Source organism: Nelumbo nucifera, chromosome 2 (assembly GCF_055504915.1).
Source record: "Nelumbo nucifera cultivar China Antique chromosome 2, China Antique-T2T, whole genome shotgun sequence".
Taxonomy (NCBI): domain Eukaryota; kingdom Viridiplantae; phylum Streptophyta; class Magnoliopsida; order Proteales; family Nelumbonaceae; genus Nelumbo; species Nelumbo nucifera.
In genome coordinates this window covers 45,498,135-45,517,784 of record NC_142650.1, presented here as the reverse complement: position 1 = coordinate 45,517,784, position 19,650 = coordinate 45,498,135, and the positions used below count along the sequence as shown (strand labels likewise).

The following is a 19,650-nucleotide window of genomic DNA, read 5'->3' as shown; positions in this document are numbered from 1 at the left end:
TTTTTTTTTTTTTTTGGATTTTGAAAAGGGGAAGTTGGTCAATGGGATTTTGATTCTTATTGACTAAAAATCCCATGTTTTTTTTTTTCAGATTTATGTGGGGATCAGGGAAAGTGTATTTTCCTGGGTATCACCAGGTAAATGATACCCATCTCCTAGTTGGATAAATAACCTTCTCACATGAGAGTAAAATTGTCGATACTTGAATGGGACAAAGATGCCCCTTTTAATAATGGATTTTTATGATTAAGATGGTCATTGTCTTATTTACATGGGAAATAAAAGAACATGAATAAGGCAAGTCTTTCTTAAGAAACACTTACTCGAATAAATACATTTGCCTGGGTAAATAATTTATCAAAAAGCAAACGGGGCCTTAAGGGAAAATCTATGATAGGGGAAAGATATGATATGGGAAGAGCTTTCACCAATCAAAGCACCCTATAATCTTTAATGGATACCACCTGATTGGTTATCTCTTTATCATACCAGTTTATTGGCTGTAAGTTTTTCCAATATCATAGTCTAACCCTTCATTTAAATATTTTTAGAACTCCAAGTTACCCAATATTATTTTTTAAGACCATTTCGTCCTTCTTAGCTTTCTAAAGTCCTAACTTTAACATGGTTATTTCAACTCTTTATCCATTAGAACACTTTGATAATGATCAATCAAGGTTTTTAAAACTGAACTGGACAGGGAATCATCCCAGGGACTGGTTCCCAGCTTGAACGGTTTGAATGGATAGTCGTTCTAATAATAAAAATAAAAAACAAAAAATGGTCAAAAATTATTGTTTGGATCGATGGTTCGACTGCTTGAATCAGCGGTTCAATGGTTTTTGACCAAAAAAACGATTTTAGGGTCTGGCTTTGAAAACTGGTGAGGCGACTGGTTCATCATTTTTCTAGTCTGACCGTTCAATCCGGTCTGGCTTTGAAAACACTGTGATTAATTCATCAACGCTTTGAGGGAGATCTGTGTTTTAAAATAGTTAATTTTCACTGTTCGGTCTCATCTGGTTTTGGAAAACACTGTGATCGATTTTCATCAACGCTTTGAGAGAGATCTCTGTTTTAAAATAGTTAATTTCCATCGTTTGATATTTGATACAATCAAGCATAAAATCTTGAATGGATAGGTAAAATTACAAACTATCCAAACTAACACCGCTCAAAAAAGACTCCACCAAAGTATTATGTTGCCGTTGTTTAGGAACTGAGAGAGTTGAGTTTAAAGCCTCTTGAAATAAAAAATGAGCCACCTTGTTTCCCAAAGCCAAAGGTTGAAGGTTGGACACTTGGATGCGAATGATATTTACCTCTTCAAATTCAGCGAAATTGGCTCCCGTCAGTGCAAGGTCCATTCAAATATTGTTCCAACAGTCTTGTATTGGGAATATTTTTATATCTCTATGTTTTATTTTATGGGGAGATATTCTCAATGCAAGGCTATAACGACTGTTCGAATAGGTTTTGCACTGAATTCGATTTTGATAAGGAAAAAACCTGTTCGAGCAGCCTTTACTACCTCGCAGAAGGACGGTGTGGGCACATGTTTGCCGTGGTGGAAGCCCATCTCCTACCGGCAAATCGACAATGGACCAGCGACCATTTAGATTTTGGAGAGTGGAGAGTGGTTAGATTCAGTTTCCTAATAAAAGGGAAACTAAATTGATAGTGGGTAACTATGGATGGACCCACGTTTAATTTTTTTCAAATATTAAAAAGTTACAAAATTCGGAGGGACAGAAAGCGGCAAGGAGTTGTGACGTGGATAACTCCATTTAATAATTAAAATAATATATAACAGATAGAACTCTTTGTTTTTTTGACAAGAAATAAAAGATATAATGAAGTAGGTAGCTGTAATTTGTAATTTTGTATTTGCACTCAAGTAGACAAATGCTAAAAAATCTGAAGTTACTGAACCGCTTGAACTTAATCAATCTCCTCGCAAAATCAAGGGCATTTTCGTCATTGTGAACATCATTTTTCTTGCCAATCTTTGTCTCATGGGTGATGATGGGTGGAACATCACCATTCAGTTACTTGAAAGTTGAAAGTTTTTGACACATGCATTGACGAGAGAAAGAAAGAAACAGGGTCCGGGAGGCTTACCTGAACATCCAGCCTATATTTCCCCCGAATGATTCTCTCGGTGGGATTAGAGGATTATCTCATCCCCCATTGATCTTGTAAGACTTGCTTTGTACATACTGCATAACTGCCTGATCTCCTGTTCTGCAACTCTGACAAGGAAAATAAGCAGAAAAAATTCAAATTTTAATGGATTTGGGCTTCTGATAAGAAAGGAAATGAGTTGAATTCCAAGGGGTGGGGATTCTGGGGATTTAAAAAATGGGGATCTCTCAAAAAGATGGCACAATGGAAGGGTGGTTATACCTCATTCGTTCCAATCGGATTGGATTGCAGTACTCGCGAAAGCGCTATTTCATTCTCCAGGATCACTGCCTCACAAGCTTCAAATCAACGCCAATATCGAGAAAAGAGGTAATTTTGTTTTTATTTCTATTCCCTTTAAAGTTTAATGGGTAATGACTCAGTGATGGTAATTATAACTCAGAGTTCTTTGTTTGTTTCGAATTTCGGCTTTTGAATGCAAAACGACGGATTTTTTCCTTCTTTTTCTTGTTACATGTAATAATGATGAAAATCAATGGTTTATTGTGTTCTATTGTATATGAATGTTCTCCATGAGGAGAAACCAATGTGTCCAAAATAGCTTTTCTTATTTTAACTTGGATATCCATCTAAACATGATTTCACTTATACTTGAAGGTTATTTCTCTTCAAACTTAATCCTTTGATCAATATTACCAACAATCCATTTTACAGAAACATGCTTCTTCCTTTTTTTTTATACATTTCCATTTTCTCTCCCCAGAAAGATATTGAAGCATCGCTAACAAATTATTTGTTTTTCCCAAGTTTTTCTCGAGATTTTTTTGGATGTATTTGAGCTTCGTTTTTTCGGTTCCTCACTATTATCCTTATTTTTATTCTTGTCCATCGGGACAAATGAGCCCTGAAGTTCTTGGCTGTTTCTATGATATTCTGGTTTTTTCTTCTTCACGTGCATGATTGATGGTGGAACAGAAATAGCCAAGCGAACTAGTTGGGGTATAAGGCTTCGTTGATTTCAGGCTTACTTTACTTAGATGTTTCTTTATTTATTTGTAGGGTGACTGCTTAGCTTCATTTGTTGGTCCGTCAATCATCTTTTAGGATATGTGGTCCTTCTTTTGTAATTCGATGGTTTATGGTTTCTGAGGTTCGGTCGTTTAGGCTCAGTTTGTTATCTGTGCAAATTCTGACTTACTTTTACAGTTTTGTTTCAAATTTGACTTTGTCTAATTTGTTTGTGATAAGTAAAATAGGAAGTAAAATCATGTGTGTCCCCTTATATGAAAGAGAATGGGGGTAGGAGGAAGGTTATTTATTTGGAAGTGAGGTAAGAAGAAAGATGATGTAATCCCCACTATGTATAAAAGAGAATTGATCTAGGAGGGAGGTGGTGCAAATTTAGCATCGATTTTTGAGATACAAAATCTACGAGTGCAAATGAAACAAATACTCCAAATTTTATATGTGGTAGATATGCAAATGATGGTTACAAACAGATTGATGCAAAATTTGTATCCAGTTCAGAATTGCACTGCAAATGAATACAGCCTTAGGGACATAAAAGAATTTTAAAATCATCAAAAAGAGAAAGAAAACAATAGCAGAAGTTTGAAATTTATGATAATTGAAATATTATGTTACAAAGCTGTTCATGTGCATAGCGATGATAATTAGGAGTTATATGATGAAATTCCCTATGTTGAGTTGCACAGTGGGGACTTACACTGTGTCTTCTTTTGGATCAGTAATTACACAATGAAATTGAAGCCTCAAAGGAAGAGCATTCACATAGAGCAGTTTTTCTAATGCACTATTAGTTCAGCACACAGGATCTCATAAATGGAAAGAAAGTTTAGCAGATTCCACCAACAAAGTAACTAACAACACCACATAAGAAGATGGCATGCAATAGATTAATTTATACACACACACGATACATTCATGAAGTAACTAATTGTTTGTGCATGAGTTCATACCAAACTTTCACAACAACACCACAAAGGAAATCTTCTAAATGGATGCCACAATAAAGAAGTTTAGTAAGCCAATTGACAAATGGGGGTGGGAGGAATAAAACTGATATTCAGAAAGCCCACTTAGGGGCCATTTGATATCAACTGAAGTGGCTGTGCCGAATGGCTTGTTGCTTTGTCTTTTAGTGAATAATAAGTTATTAAGGAGGTTGTGAGCTGCTGAAACTGAAGTTGGATTGATTATCATATGCTCAAGTATTTTATTATTTAATTATTTTATCCACTAAAAGACAAATCAACGAGTCATTCAGTTCATCCACTTGGCTCTTATCAAATGGTCCCTAGTAAAAACTAAATTGTTCATAGAGTTATATTGGAAAGGTAAGGCCTTGTTATTTTAATGTGTAAAATTATAATGCAACTTACCATGTTATGATATGGGATTAGGTAGCAGTTGCTAGCCTAATAATGCAGCTTTAATCACTTGTAAATATTTTATCATTACTTGGTGTAATGATAAAATCTGAGGCTATCAAGCATGAGAATGTGGGTTCAAATCTGAGAGCAACCACTTTGTGCAAAAAAAGAAAAAATGCAAAAGATTAGGACCATATCCAGTCCACCCTCCCAAGACCCCAGATAGCTGGGACCAATGTCGAGTAATGGTCTTTAATAACTAAAAGTTATCACTGTTACCAATCCAAAAATATAAGACAAAGAAATAACCCTAGGAATCACTCCAAGGAGACCTAGGACCACTCTAAGATTTCAATGGAATCACTCTATAAGCATGCATGCAAGAGAAATATTCAATCTTTCATTCATTCATATCCTTCAATAGTAAGATAATAGAATAATGGGTTCGGCCATGATATCAGAAAAAACTTATAACCAATCAACAGATGTCATAAAGGTGGTAATCAATCAGGTGGTATTCATCAAAATCCACAGGGGGTTTTGATTGGTCAAAGCTCTTCTGGTATCATATATTTCTAGCATCATAGATTTACCCAAGAATAATCTATAGGTAAAAAAATTATGATGAACCACTGTTCATCATAACTACAAAAAAAAAAAAAAACCCACTGGACCATAAAAATAAGAAATATCATCTAGAACTTCTTGTCTACTAAACCTGTGACTATGATAATTGAAAATTAACTGCATAACGACTAGACAAATGATTCCTATTGACTAAACCCTCATTACCAGTAAATTAAAAATGACAAAAAATCTCCCAAGAATTGTCATCATGCCAATCAGAACTTCCTGACTAATTGGCTTTCTTCCATCTAGAGCAGTTCTTCAAAGGTCTAGAATGATCCTCATCACCTCTTTCTAAAGATTCTACAAGTTTGAAGGACCATCTGAAGTTCCGATGCAAGAAGGAATAGATAGAATGAACTTATTTGGCAACACTATCCAATTTAAATTACACTATGGTCGATTTGTGTGAAAATTTCTCCTATGGGAATCCTGGCCCCTCAGGTATATCGAGAACCTATAAAGATGGCAGGGTGATAATGGCTGTCTACTCTGGTCCAATAGGAGTAGCAGACTCGTTAACAGCAGTAGTTCCAGCCCTCCTACAAGGTTTAAAACTAGAAAAGCAGTTGAATCTGACACAAATGGAGATTGAAAGTGACTCCATATTGGTAGTGGGCTGGATGGTGGACTATAGCAAGGGTCCTTGGGTATTCAGACAGGTAATGAGGGAAATCAAGGGACTAGCAAGAGAAGTTGAGGCTAATTTTAAGTGGGTTAACAGATAAGCAAATGCATTGGCAGTTACCTTAGGCAAGCAAGGGCTGTTTAGGGAGCAATTATTTTAGCCAAATTGTACTCGTAAGATTTATGTGGGCTTAGCTCGGGATGAGAGCCATGTACTACTATTTAACTTTCTTAATTAATACAAGTTACTGGTTACCAATCAAAAAACAAGTGTGAAAAAATTGTTCTGTTCAGATTCAACTGTTTAATCATTTGAACATTATCAAGTTGTAGGACTTATAACCGTTTCTGTTATTTGTCAGGATCCTGTAAGAAGTGCAATAATAGATTCCTGCATCCGAGTCACTGACAATGGAAGGGAGAGCATTCACAGAAAAGTATGAATCTAGACCTTTTTCTTTTTTTTTTTCTTTTGCCTTTTTCCTTCATTTTTTCCTTTTTTAGTCAGTGATATATACATTATCATTTATTTTCTGTTAACATATGAGTAGTGAATCTAGTGATACTTTTGTTGTTACAGTTTTCTAATGATAATTTCCTTCAACTTGCAGGTATTCTTTATTTTCACACTTTACAATACTTCTAATCACAATGATCAGCTTAAGGTATGGTAAAGCATGAACATTCTGCCTTGTTTATGTTTAAAATTGACAACTTATTGGCGACAGTGGTTGGAAATGTCAACTTTATAGTTGGGAGCAAGTAGTCCAGAAGAAGCAGCAAGATGGATTAGTTCCTTTCAGGAAGCAGCTTTAAAGGTTTCAAAATTCCAACTTTTGCTAACTTGAGACAGATATTTCTCTTGATATAATTGAAATACTGACTTTTCTTTCTCTTTCTTTGTTTCCTTTTTATTTTTATTTGTAGGAGCGCCCAGACCAAGGAGAAAATGTCGTAGCTTTTCCAAAGAGCAAATGGCAGTCATTTAGGTGAATTATGGATCGGCATGTTCATATTAAGAAAGAACTGTACTCCTTGGTTATGTATTATTTTGTTCTTTTGTACTTATATTTTGCAATCTCATTCTAACAGGAAACTTATCTATCAAGAAATATTCCTTCTGTATGAGATAGCAGGATTTTCTCTCTAAGATTTGTCATGTTGAAATAGTTTTATGCATAATTGGTGCTTTAGTTTGTAATTCTCATTCAAAGATATGCATGAATACAGACATGCTCATCCACATGCATACATGCATCAAGTAACTACTTTTCTCCCCCTAATTAAATAATCTAATGTAGGTTAGGCTCCAAACATCATATAGTTTTTTTGGTTTGCTGGACAGAAGGTAATCTTTATGAGTAGAGCTTGGAAGGCAGCAAGAAGCATGAAAACTTTAGCTGGTTCATTGCTGAAGAGTAATAATACCTAGTCTTTACAAAGGATGCACAAGACCCCACAGTTGAGGACTGTTACAAGAAACAGTTGAAGAAAGCCTTATTATTGTTTACACTTTACAGAGTTTTTACAAAGTTTTTACAAAGGATGCACAAGACCCCATAGTTGAGGACTGTTACAAGAAACAGTTGAAGAAAGCCTTATTATTGTTTACACTTTACAGAGTTTTTACAAAGTCTTTACAAAGGATGCACAAGACCCCGTTCTGCTAGGAAATCTTTAATGTTTACACATTACAGACATGGACATTTTAGATCATCTAATTATTGTTTTAGACATCCTTCAAAATTTATATCTTAAGAGATTTGGTGTCTTTATAGTGAAATTGTGAGGACCCTTTATTAAACTCAATTGAAGAAAGCCTTACTACTATATGTGCCTGATCACATGAATCTTTCTTTTGGGCCATTCTACTCTATCAACAGTCATGATCTCTGTCATATTGTGAGTCCTGATCTTTTCCAGTACCTACAGCCAAGTTTTTCCAGCCCCTCTAGCTCTTCTAGAACCATCAACTTGTATCAGATCAATCCTTACTAGGCAATAGGAAGTCTTCTATTTACATGCAGAAACCATCTGATTCTACTCCATTTTATCACCAATTGGGGCTATTATTGCACTCCTCTAAACACATTTATCTCTTACTTCATTATTTATGGTCTTGTCACTTACCCATATTAACATCCTTTTCTCCATTAAATTCCTTTTCTCAGGTCTTGCTTCTTCATTGACCTAGACTCCACTCCATACATCATGTGGACCCTTTTGTTATTATTGTTATTATTAACGTCCTTGTCATCACCACTATCATTGTTATTATCATAATTAATAGATATTAGGAAAGCATCAGTATTCACTATGAAAATAGGGTAATTAAGTACTGCTGATAAGAAGGTTGCTTCTTAATTCTGGGGTTCTCCTATCGGTGGTGTTGCTCTTATTTTAGAATCTAAAATTCACTCCAATTCCTATGCCTCAGTTTGCTTCCATTATTTGACTGTGGGTTTATATAATAAGTTCAAATTTTCTCTTAATTATGGATACATGATGAGTACATTTAATTTAATGTTCTCAAGAAGCGTTATGCAAAGTTCTACTTGTTGAGCTTCCAATATTCACATAATCTCTTCTTTTGTACAACCATGATATGTAGGCATATTTTATTAGATTAGAAATTTCTGATGTCTTTGTTGTTTTTTTTCTGAAAATCATAATTTCATATTGACATGATTTCATAATATCCTGCAAGAGAAGCAATGGTTATATGTCCATGCAATCTTTTTCATCAAATGTTGATCTGACAGTTGAGCTGTTGAACCTACATTTCTTTTTCTTGATAATCTTACCAGTTACCATTTAGAAATACATAATTTTCTTAAACACTATTTTATTTGTATTGTTTTCTTGTCACAGGTTAACTCGTTCCAAGAGGACGGGACACATGAGTTCCATAGACTGGACTCTTTGTTCATCCATGCAAATGGATCGAATGACTTCTGATGTTGACGCACCTTCTCCTTGGACAATTTTCGGCTGTCAAAATGGCAAGCATTAAATTATTTATATGCTTTTTAGTATAGGTAAACAAACGTATATTTACATTATGAGAACTTATGCAGGATTAAGGCTATTTAAAGAGGCAAAAGATTGCGATTTTCATCGGAAGGTGGGTATCTTTATTAATATAAGTATTGATTTTAGAATATAGTTTTGTTTCTGAAATATGCTTCTATCATCAGTATCGGGATGATCATCCAGCAATAATGGCAGTGGGTGTGGTTGATGGAACATCGGAGGCCATTTTCAGGACACTTATGTCTCTTGGTCCCTCAAGATCGGAGTAAGATGGATGCAATTTCTATTATCTCTGGTCTGACTTTGGATTTCTTATGAAAACTATATAAGATCCATTACATCATTAATATCATGGTGAAGCATGGTTCTCTACCATACATTGGTGCATATAAATGCAGTCAATGGACTATCTATTATAATGAAAAGAAAATGATGAAAATAACTAATAAAATATCATGTAATCCTTAACTGGAGAGGAAAAGAAAAAGAACCAATAAGCTACTGTTCATTTGTGTATTTTTGAATACCTTTGTGTAATTCCTTTTTGTTTTCATGAAAATCTCTCTATTTCACAAAAGAAGAATAAATAAGTAAAATAGAAGCAGCAGATTTCCAGCCATCAGACCCTTATGAATTGAATGACATTTTTGAAGGCCGCATGTAACAAGTCTAATTGATGGAAGATTCAATTGGCTATGATTTATGGGATATTTCTCCCTATAATTTTTTGTATGTTGGATGCTTGTTGACATGGAACTTTTGTCAAGACATGTCGGAAACATGGAAACATAGGCACATACCTTTATTTATTTCTATTCTAAAATGTACACAAAGGTGTGTTATACACAGTTTATATCGTGATCACTACATTTTATCTCATACACTGGGCCATATGGTAATATAAAAAATATACAAACATAGCAAATTGAAAAACATGTACCACTAGTATGTAGGGGATGGCAATTATTGTAATTATGTCCTATTAAACTGTTTGTTACAAGTGTCCATAAACAAATATGATGTCAAGAAATGCATCATTATTTTTTTGATTGGTAAGAAATGCATCACTATTATTAGTTTTAACTCATAGAAACTTGGCATATGGAAAAGTTGCATCCAGATTCAAATTAATAGATTGGTCATAAGAAAAAGCAAAGGAACACATAATCTTTTAATGATCAGACACTTGCATCAATGTGTTGCCTTTATTCCTCAAGAATGGAGTACTTTGTTTCAAAGGTACTATCTCCTTTAATGTACTATCTCCTTTTGACAGATGGGACTTCTGTATTTACCGGGGTAGTGTGGTTGAGCACCTTGATGGTCATACTGATATTATTCACAAACAGTTGAATGACAATTGGTTACCTTGGTCAGATCCAAAACCTCTTTATCGTTTTAGTTCATAAAGAGGATTCCTTTGTAGTTCATAGTTTTTATATCACAGTTGGCTTGCAGGGGAATGAGAAAGAGAGATTTACTGTTGAAGCGTTATTGGAGAAGGGAGGATGATGGAACATATGGTAGTAATTCATAATTAAGTTTTCTTGAAGGTCATTTATGACCAAAATCATTCCATCGGATACTAAATCTTTGGGTTCTCTTTTGTTGCAGTAATTCTCTACCATTCAGTGTTTCAGAAAAAATGTCAACCTCAGAAAGGCTATGTACGGGCCTGCCTTAAAAGTAATGTATGCTTGAATTTAGAAATGGATAATATTTATCTTCTTTCTAGTCTTTTTGTGCTTTTTTGGTGCTTAAAATGCCTAGGATTAGGAGGCCTCCAAGTATGACAATTATGGAATAGAATGTACTAGAATTTTGGGAAGCTTAGAACTGTGTATAATCTATGTCATTCTTATGCACTCCAATGCATAAACTATGATACTTATTTCCATTTCATGTTAAACCATCTTTCTTTTGCAACCTTATTTCAATTATCTGACATTTAATATTTACACCTGGATTGGAACAAAAGAAGCAGCTGGTAAGCCGCCTCCCTGCTTCTGTTCCTCATGAAATGCACAAAGAATGGTTAGCAATGACAATGAGGCTGGTTAAGTTGGTTACCCAGTTCAGTTTTGGTTGTTGGTCAGGATTGGAGCTGCTTTGGTTTTTTAAGCTGGTTTTCACATTATTCATTCCAAGGTTGGGTTTTCAAAAATCCTGGTACATTGGGCTTTAATAAAGAAGAAAAAAAGAATACACACTAGTGCCCACTTACCCTTGGGGTCATTTGCATCAGGCAGGCATGGATGCCTGGAGGACGTCCTTCTGTCTTTATCTGTGTGAGTGTGGATGGGCACATGTTTTACTTACGTGAGTATAACAAATTTTACCAAGCACAAGCTGCAAAACTGGGGTGCATCACCCAACATTAGCACAGCCATACATCTGGTGAGCACCATGAAAAACACCAAAAGAAAAAGGTTGCCCTATATTTTAATGGGTTCCATTGTCTGTAATGGCACTGACTTCATGGTTGTGCTTTCTGGTGTCGTTTTATAGCATTTCTTGTATTCCTTTTTCCCTTTCCCCATCTTTTCTTCTCACCATATCCTACCCCAACCCATGGTAAGGTAGACTGGGCAACTCCTGAGATTGGGTTTGATATAGTTTGGTATTAGAGTGAACCAGCCTGCACCAAACCTGATCTGTTTTTTTTTTTTTTTTTTTTTTATCAGTAGATAATTTTATTAATGAAAACTTAAAGATTACAGGAGGGGGGGGTGTAAATTCCACCCCAAACAACAAGAGTTTACAGTTTTTCCCAAAACAATTGCTGTCTTATAAGCCCCTTGTTTGGCTGAAGTGTCTGCCATTTCATTTGCTGTTTGCACCAAACCTGATCTGTTGCCATCCCTAGAAGTGGTTTTTCCATACTGTTAGGGCTTTCTTCTGAGATTAGAAGTGGTCTGATTGATCAATGTAACTGTCCATTGAACTCTCTATGCCATTCTTTATTTTCTGACCATCCAAGAGATTAGGTTTATTTGCTGACCATCCAACAAATGGTGGATCCAGTCCTACTGCGGTCGGTTATTCTTCCTTTGCCTCATGAATCAAATGTTTTTCTTTATTACCATTTTTGAAATTGAAGTTCGTCTGCTCATGTTATGTCATTTTATACTTATTTCATACTTATATTTTATACTTAAATATTTTCTTAATTTTTGAGACTGAAAACTGCAACATGAATATTTAATTATTTTGCAGGTGGAGGATACGTAATTTCTCCAGTGAACCAAGGGAAACAATCTGTTGTAAAGCACATGCTTGCCATTGACTGGAGGTTCTGGAAGTGTTATATACGTACATCATCTGCGAGGTCAATAACCATCCGAATGCTTGGGAGAATTGCAGGTACTGTTCTTGTTCTTCTTTATTAATGAAGCTCAGTTCCACTTTTCATTCTTCCTAGGTTTTTGGCTCATGAAGTTTCAGGGCATTACTTGAGTTGCATCATGATTTTTGTGCCTGCAGCACTGAGGGAATTCTTCAAAGCCAAAGTAGGAAATTACCCCTCCTTTGAGTTCTCATCAGGAGAGTTGACACAATGTATAGGATTGCCTCAGAATGAAATAGAGGATCTCAAGGTTGAAGTCCAGACACCATCAGAGAATATTATGACCAAGGAAGTTGATTTGATGAAAGAAGAGGTGGAAAAACAATCTTCAAAATCTGCTAGTCTTCTGGTACTTAATGATGTGGCTGATGAGTTCTTTGATGTTCCTGAACCATCAGACTTTGATCCATCAGAGAATGGATGGTCTTCTAATATGAGTCCAGAAATACATCCTCAGGTACATTTTAGAGAACTTTGATGTTTTACTTGTTTTTTAAAGAGGCAAATCGTTTGCTTTTTCAGAAGCATAGATCCTGAACTTGTGCTTGACCTTTCAATCTGTCTTTACCTTTAAATCAGTCCAAGCCAATAATATCCTCTAGTTCTATTAAATGGAAATGAAATTTAAGTCACCATAATTTGACTTCTTGTTCTTTTTTTTTTTTAATATTTTGGTTGAGGGGATTGTTGATGTTGGTCATGAATTTCCTTACAATGATTTATAGGTCCAAAATTCCTACTGCTGCATTTCCTTCTAAAATGCACCTCAAAAATATTTAATATGTAAGTACAAAAGGAATTTCAGAACTACATGAAAATTTTTTTATTAAACATAAGATTTATACTTTTGTAAAGGAGCAGTGGTAGCCATCCTCCTTGTTTCTATATGCTGCATTCATGTGGGCAATGTGTTTATTTGTTTCTGCCTCAAAGATTTTCTAGTCATATACTTTAATCAATTGCAAGGAGTCATTGCTTGGTGTAATGGTAAAATCTCAAGCTGACAAGTTTGAGAATGCAGGTTCAAGTGTGAGAGAGTGGCTGCTTTGTCCAAAAAAAAAGCCAATGTTAGGTCCATATCCAGTACACCCTTCCCAAGACTCTACATAACTGGGACCAACATTAAGTAATCTAGAATTAAGATGGTTCAGTTATCCAATTTATCAATTTTGTTTTACTGGGAGGACCATGGTAAGATCCCTGAATTACAATCCCCATTGTGTGCCACATGTACTATTCCAGATCTACTCTGCTTTTAGGAAATCTTGTAACTTCTTTAACTTCTTCTGTTCTCATATGGCTCTATTAACAATGACAATTCCAGGACTTACGCCATCCTAAATTATCAACAGCCACAGGTTTTGTGAAAAAATTGCATGATCTAGCAGGTGAGTTCTATTAGATCAACTAAGAGGTTTTGTGAAAAAATTGCATGATTTGGCATCTGAGGAAATATCACCATAATGATAAATGAATGGCATGTTTTTCCTTATCATTTGGATGTCTATGGTCTACGAAATAACTTGAGCCTTCTATATGCTGCAGTTCAGAAGAGGGGTTATATGGACTTACAAGAGATGGCAAGGGAAGACAGCATATCATGCTGTTATGGAGCCACTCTTCCAAAAGATTCATGTTGTAACTTGGCTTGTAGTTGGACGACAGCTGATCCTTCAACATTTCTAATACGTGGAGATAATTATTTAATAGATCATCAGAAGGTGCAGTTGTTATGCTAGTTTGGAAGCTGAAATTTGTAAAGAACATTTAAAGAAAAGAATAAACAAATTGCTTCTATTTGATGTAGATCCACTTTGGTATTGATGGTACATATTATGCTTTGATTTGTATTTTCATATTTTTAATCTGTTTGTTATCTTATTACCAGATGAAGGCAAAGGGAACCTTGATGCAAATGGTTGGTGCAGATTGGCTTAAATCTGATAAGAGGGAAGATGATCTTGGTGGCCGTCCTGGGGGCATTGTTCAGGTTGATCTATAATTACATGATTCTTTTTATGGACCAAGACTGCTTCTCATGCGGCATAAACATGTATGAACACATAATGGTTTAATATTATATTAACAAATGATTGACTTATAACCTAAACGTTGGAATCATGCAGCAATCTGCAACAAAGGGTGGTCCAGAATTCTTCTTCATTGTCAACATACAGGTAAAAGTATTTTTGTGTTTACTCTCATGTGATCTTTTTGTTTTTTCTTCCTTTCTAGTGTTTCATGGGATCCTCAACTGTCATAATATTTAGCAGAGATGTCATGAACTAGGTGCCTGGTTCTACTAAATATAGTCTTGTGCTGTATTACATGATGAGTACTCCTTTGGAGGACACTCCCTTGCTAGAGAGCTTTGTCAATGGAGATGACACTTACAGAAATTCAAGGTTTAAGATCATACCTTACATTTCTAAGGTTAGTATAAAGAACAACTGAAGCTATTCAATTTTTTCTCAACCCTCAAAACATAGCAGAATGAAACTGAAGTTTCTAGAAAAGTCAAGTTTCACATTTTATTGCCAAAAATTTAGTGTTCATCATTGCTCAAAATAAATTCACAGTAGAAGGGCTTGCTGTCAGTCTTTCCGTTATCTTTTCTGGTTATCATCATCTAAGGGGTTATTTGATAATGGCTGATTAAGGAGCCCACAACCTCCTTAATAACTTATTCACTAAAAGAAAAAGCAATAAGCTTTTCAGTTCAGCATCTTCAGCCGTTATCAAACAGCCCCTTAGCCTTGTCCCAACCATGGATTGGTTACACGAACCCTGTTTTTCCATTCTGCTCTGATCATTGCAATATCCATTGTTAAATTATGAATCCTTAAATCATTTCTTACCACTTCAACCCATGCCCTTTTTGGTCTGCCCCTAGCTCTTCTAGCTTCTTTAACTTGTAAAAGATCACTTCTTTTTACTGGCACTATAGATGGTGTTCTCTGCTGATCGACTACAAAATAAGAACTTTCTTAGAAAAAAAGAAAAGAGTCTGATTGCAAAGATAAAAGTAAAAGAATGAGATGAGGGAAATTGAGGAAACTTTCAGCACCTGAAAACTCCTCACTGAGAAGATTTTTTTTCCTCAAAACTCCTGAATTGGATTACAGATCAGCCTTCTTGTTGAGATCTAGGAATAACAGAAGAAAAAAAAAAGACATCAGAGAGAGAGAGAGAGAGGTGGTAGATTTTTCAGTGTAGAATGGTGCATTCATAAATATGAACCAAGTCCAACCTTGTTTGTGGGGAGATCTCCCCTTATGCACTGAAAATCATACTTTCCCATGTGGGGCTAAGTTCCTTACACGTTCTGTGCACACTCCCACACAGATCAAAGACCTGCATATGCATATGCAGCCCGGCATTCTTTTAAATTTTATGATCTGCAACCTATTTTACTTTGATACAAGGACACAATGGGACAGTGTTGGATACAAAAATTACACTAAAAATTGAAGTATCTAACATGACACACTACCCTTGTGCAGGTATCTGGGTATCATATCCTGGAACCCATTAAAACTACAGTATCCACAGTTGACTCCTTTTTCTATTTTTGGTGTTTGTTCTCTTAGGGGTCATGGATAGTAAAGCAAAGTGTTGGGAAGAAAGCATGCCTGGTGGGTCAAGCACTTAAGATCAACTATTTTCATGGGAAAAACTACTTGGAGGTAAATGACTAATGTACACAATCCATTGTAACAGTAGAACATGGAAGTGGCCAGTGGGATATACCTGTTTTTATGACTTTTGGACATTTTATAATATGAATTTGGTCCATTCAATGGTGTTGTGTTGTGGTTTATAGTTTCTGGCATTGGGTTCTTTCCTACAATACCCGGGTATCGTAGGAGCATGAAAGGACAGGTTATTGTGCACTAAATGTAACTAAATGTGTCTGACACAACATAGCATCTAGCAGCAATGCAGTTACTGTGTGCACATATGGGTAGATATGCTTGCAAAGCAGACAGCCAGAGTGAAAAAAAATTCAAGATTTGTCATTTCACTTGTTCTAACCGTCTTTGTAACTAAATTTTCAGCTTGGAATTGATATTGGGTCATCAAGTGTTGCAAGAGGTGTGGTCAGTCTTGTTCTTGGGTACCTGAACAATCTGGTTATAGAAATGGCATTTTTGATACAGGTAAAATATTATATTTTCATGATCCTTCGCTTTTGGTAATTATCATCTTGGTAAATACTTTCAGTATAAGCACTATTTATGACCAAAGCTTCCATATCCCATTTCTATGGATCAGCTGCACAAATCTTTCATAATGCTCAAGTGATTGTTGTTGTCTTCATTGCTGTCGTCATCATCATCACCTCCCATCTCCCAATTATGTGGATCAGTTGCAATGGATCTCCCATTCTGCTCAATCTCAGCTAACATCTCCTGTTAAAGATTGCACTTTTTAACTCTATTCTCACCTTTTGGACTCATCTTCTTTGGCTCCCCATTGTCCTCTTAGAAGGTTCATCTTGTAGTGTATCACTATTTACTTATCATTATTGCATTTATTGGCCTTTGTTTGATATGGCTTGCCTCCATGTTTCTCCACTTATTGATCACAGAGTTCTCATGCATTCATCTTAGGTCCTGATTTCTACCACACTTATTTTATAGGTGTCTTGTTTCTTCTTTGCTCCATTGATACATTTTCCCATGCAAGGAGTGGGGAGGGGCATTTTATTTTGTGTATAATATTTAGGAAGATCTACAACGTACCTTTTTCAATGAATTTGTCCATTCTCATTTTTTAACCGTCTATTGCCGCTAACGCAGGCTAACACGCAAGAGGAGTTACCAGAGTTCCTTCTAGGAACATGTCGTCTTAATCATCTGGATGCATCCAAATCAGTTCTGGTGAATCCATGATTATCACCATATTGTTCCATTTTACTCTGAAAATCAATTATCATGCACAAACATGAATGTATTCTTTCATTTGATCAAATTAAATTGGCAGTGATTATGGCATCATTTGTATTCTTGGGGAGTGAGTCCAATATTTGTAAAGACAATCATTCCTAAAGAGTTCATCATTCATTTTTATTATTTGTAATTGTTGAATGTATATGTTTTTATGGCATTATTGATTATTGTTTAGGAAGGAATCCTGTTACTCCCAACGACTTGAGAGTAAACGATGCAGGGCATCCAATCTATAAAAGCAAACATGTGTATTTTGAGTTAAATACTTACATCTCCTCTGGGGTTTTGGTCAAATACCTAAATTACACTTTGGGTCATGGTTTTTAAGAACGAACCGGTGACCGAACCAGTCAGGGGTCCGGTTATCGGTTTGAACGGTCCGACCATTCGACTCGAACGGCTGGCCCGTTCTGACAAAAAAAAATTGGAAAATGGTTAAAACCGTTTGAACGGTTCAAACAGTTAATCGGCCGATTCAGCGGTTTTCTGACCAAAATCAATGGTTTTGGGGGAAAACGGAACTGGTCAGATGACCGGTTTCCGGTTTTTCCAGTCCAGTTTTGAAAACCATGCTTTGGGTTTACCATTCTATCCACGAAACTACATTCCAATTAGACCTGTTTATGGTCTGGGTAGCCCGATGGCCCAGCCTGGCCCGGCCCGCACCCCGGTCGGGCTTGGTCATGTAATTAGGCCCGCGGGCCTGACCTTGGGCCCAACACAGTAAGTCCGATTGTGTTACGGACCGGGCTCAGGATTTGTCAAAAAAGCCCAGCCCGATCTGACTCAGCATTATGTATTTTATAAAATATGTAATTTATATATTATATAAAATATATAAATAATATAATATTTATTGAAATATATATATTTATAATTTAATATATACATTTTTTTATTTTTTCTTTATAATTTCTCTCTCACTCTCTCTCTCTATTCAGTTGTTTCAGCTGTAGTAACATGGGCTAAATTTTGGGCTCGGGCCCAGGCTCGGGCCCAAGTTGTAGGCCCAATGGTCAGGCCGGGCTCGGGCTTGGGCCTTAGAGAAATTTGTTAATACAGAGTAAAAGCTTGACCCGAGCCCAACCCATGAACAGGTCTAATTCCAATCAATATAGATCTACCAAGTTACTCAAATGATTCCCGTTTTATTTTTCATAAAAATCTTGGTTTAAAAAGGGTTTTTTTACTTGTGCATGTTCTTTTCTGACCCTTGATGTATAAACCCCATATCTCAAACTTGTTCCCTATCAAAGCACTTTTGCTTAGATAGCAATGAAGATTATCTTCATCAACATGGGTGAGATGTGACAAAGAAAATGTAAAATCTGGTGCTCTTGCCCTTATTTTGGCTCTCTAGAGCAATGAGAAATGTCAACCACTTTTTCCTTTATTGCCCCTTTATCTCGAAGGTATGAAACCACATTTCCCCCTTTTTGGCTTAGTTCATAACCCTCCAATGGATGTTGTCATAGATCCATTTCTCACCCAGCCCTACCCATCTCTCTTAATCCAAGAAGAGGAAGAATTATGTGGCACTGTACTAGGGCCGCTACACTTTGGAGTGGTGTGAAAGAAGCTTGAGAGATTTTAGTAGTGAGAAGCAAGATATTCCTCGGTAACTCGGTTCATGCCAACCCATCTAAGGTTCGAAAACGGAGTCAAAAGAATGACAATGCAAATAGAGATTGAATCAAAATTTATGTATTTTGTTAATCCCTAAGATGTATTTACTGTAGATGATAAATTTATACAGCCTGGAATAGTGAAATAAGATAAAATAGTAAAGTAAAATTATTTAATTATAGGTGGCTTCCAACTGTTAACTTGAAAATTAAAAAACAAATTAATGGTGCAGTATAAATTCCAATGTTTAATGCAAAATCGAATTAAATATAGGTACATCCTTGGTCAATTTTGTTGATATTGTATACTTTTTATTCAATTTACAGAGAATTGATTGATAGAAGAAGTAGTGCAAGTGCAAGTAATGAAGGCACTCGGGTTAATGGTAAGGCTCAATTGTTAATTTGGTCAAATGACTCTTAGGGGGCAGAACTCAGAAGTGAACGGTTGTCTACACCATACTGGATTATCAGCATATATAGAGAAAAAAAGCATTGACTATGTAAATATATAGTCATTTGATCAAGTCCTTGTTTTGGTAAAATGAAAAGCAAGTAACCCTTCTCTGTTTTTTGGAGGGGGAGGGGGAAGAGTTGGTAGTTGGTACGTATAGCAATAGGACCATAAGTGTTAAGCTGAAATGGACGAGCAAAAAAAATAAAAGTGTTAGCTGAAATGCCGAATGCTTGAAAATTATTGCCTATCTAATTATACACATCTATCTATCATCTTCCCTACCAGACTCTAAAATAGGGAAAGACTTCATAGAGCAATAGAAATTGGTACTTTTTATTAGTTCAATTCCCATCTCCGTAAGAAAATATGCTATTATATCCTCGTGGGTTGTGTGTGTGTGTGAAAGAGAGAGAGAGAGAGAGAGGGAGGTAGCATGTCAACCCCA

At 35.8% G+C, this 19,650-nt stretch overlaps 1 protein-coding gene across 2 annotated transcripts; it reads left to right on the top strand.

Annotated features, from left to right (window-relative positions):
- Nucleotides 1-2,014: 2,014 nt before the first annotated feature.
- On the top strand, nt 2,015-17,253 carry LOC104602610 (protein ENHANCED DISEASE RESISTANCE 2-like). Of its 2 annotated transcripts, none has more exons than XM_010266362.3 (21): nt 2,015-2,514; nt 6,155-6,229; nt 6,404-6,457; nt 6,545-6,610; nt 6,720-6,781; nt 8,664-8,794; nt 8,870-8,916; nt 8,990-9,090; nt 10,102-10,197; nt 10,284-10,348; nt 10,440-10,511; nt 12,042-12,188; nt 12,309-12,628; nt 13,496-13,559; nt 13,717-13,892; nt 14,060-14,161; nt 14,298-14,348; nt 14,461-14,604; nt 15,762-15,857; nt 16,230-16,331; nt 16,974-17,253. In XM_010266362.3, the coding sequence occupies exons 1-21, from the start codon at nt 2,362-2,364 to the stop codon at nt 17,064-17,066; spliced, it is 2,217 nt and encodes a 738-aa protein (XP_010264664.1). In that variant the 5' UTR covers nt 2,015-2,361; the 3' UTR covers nt 17,067-17,253. The 2 variants fall into 2 exon arrangements, 1 of the variants encoding a protein (XP_010264664.1); XR_016082648.1 differs by having other exon boundaries at nt 2,019-2,514; nt 14,445-14,604.
- Nucleotides 17,254-19,650: the final 2,397 nt, after the last annotated feature.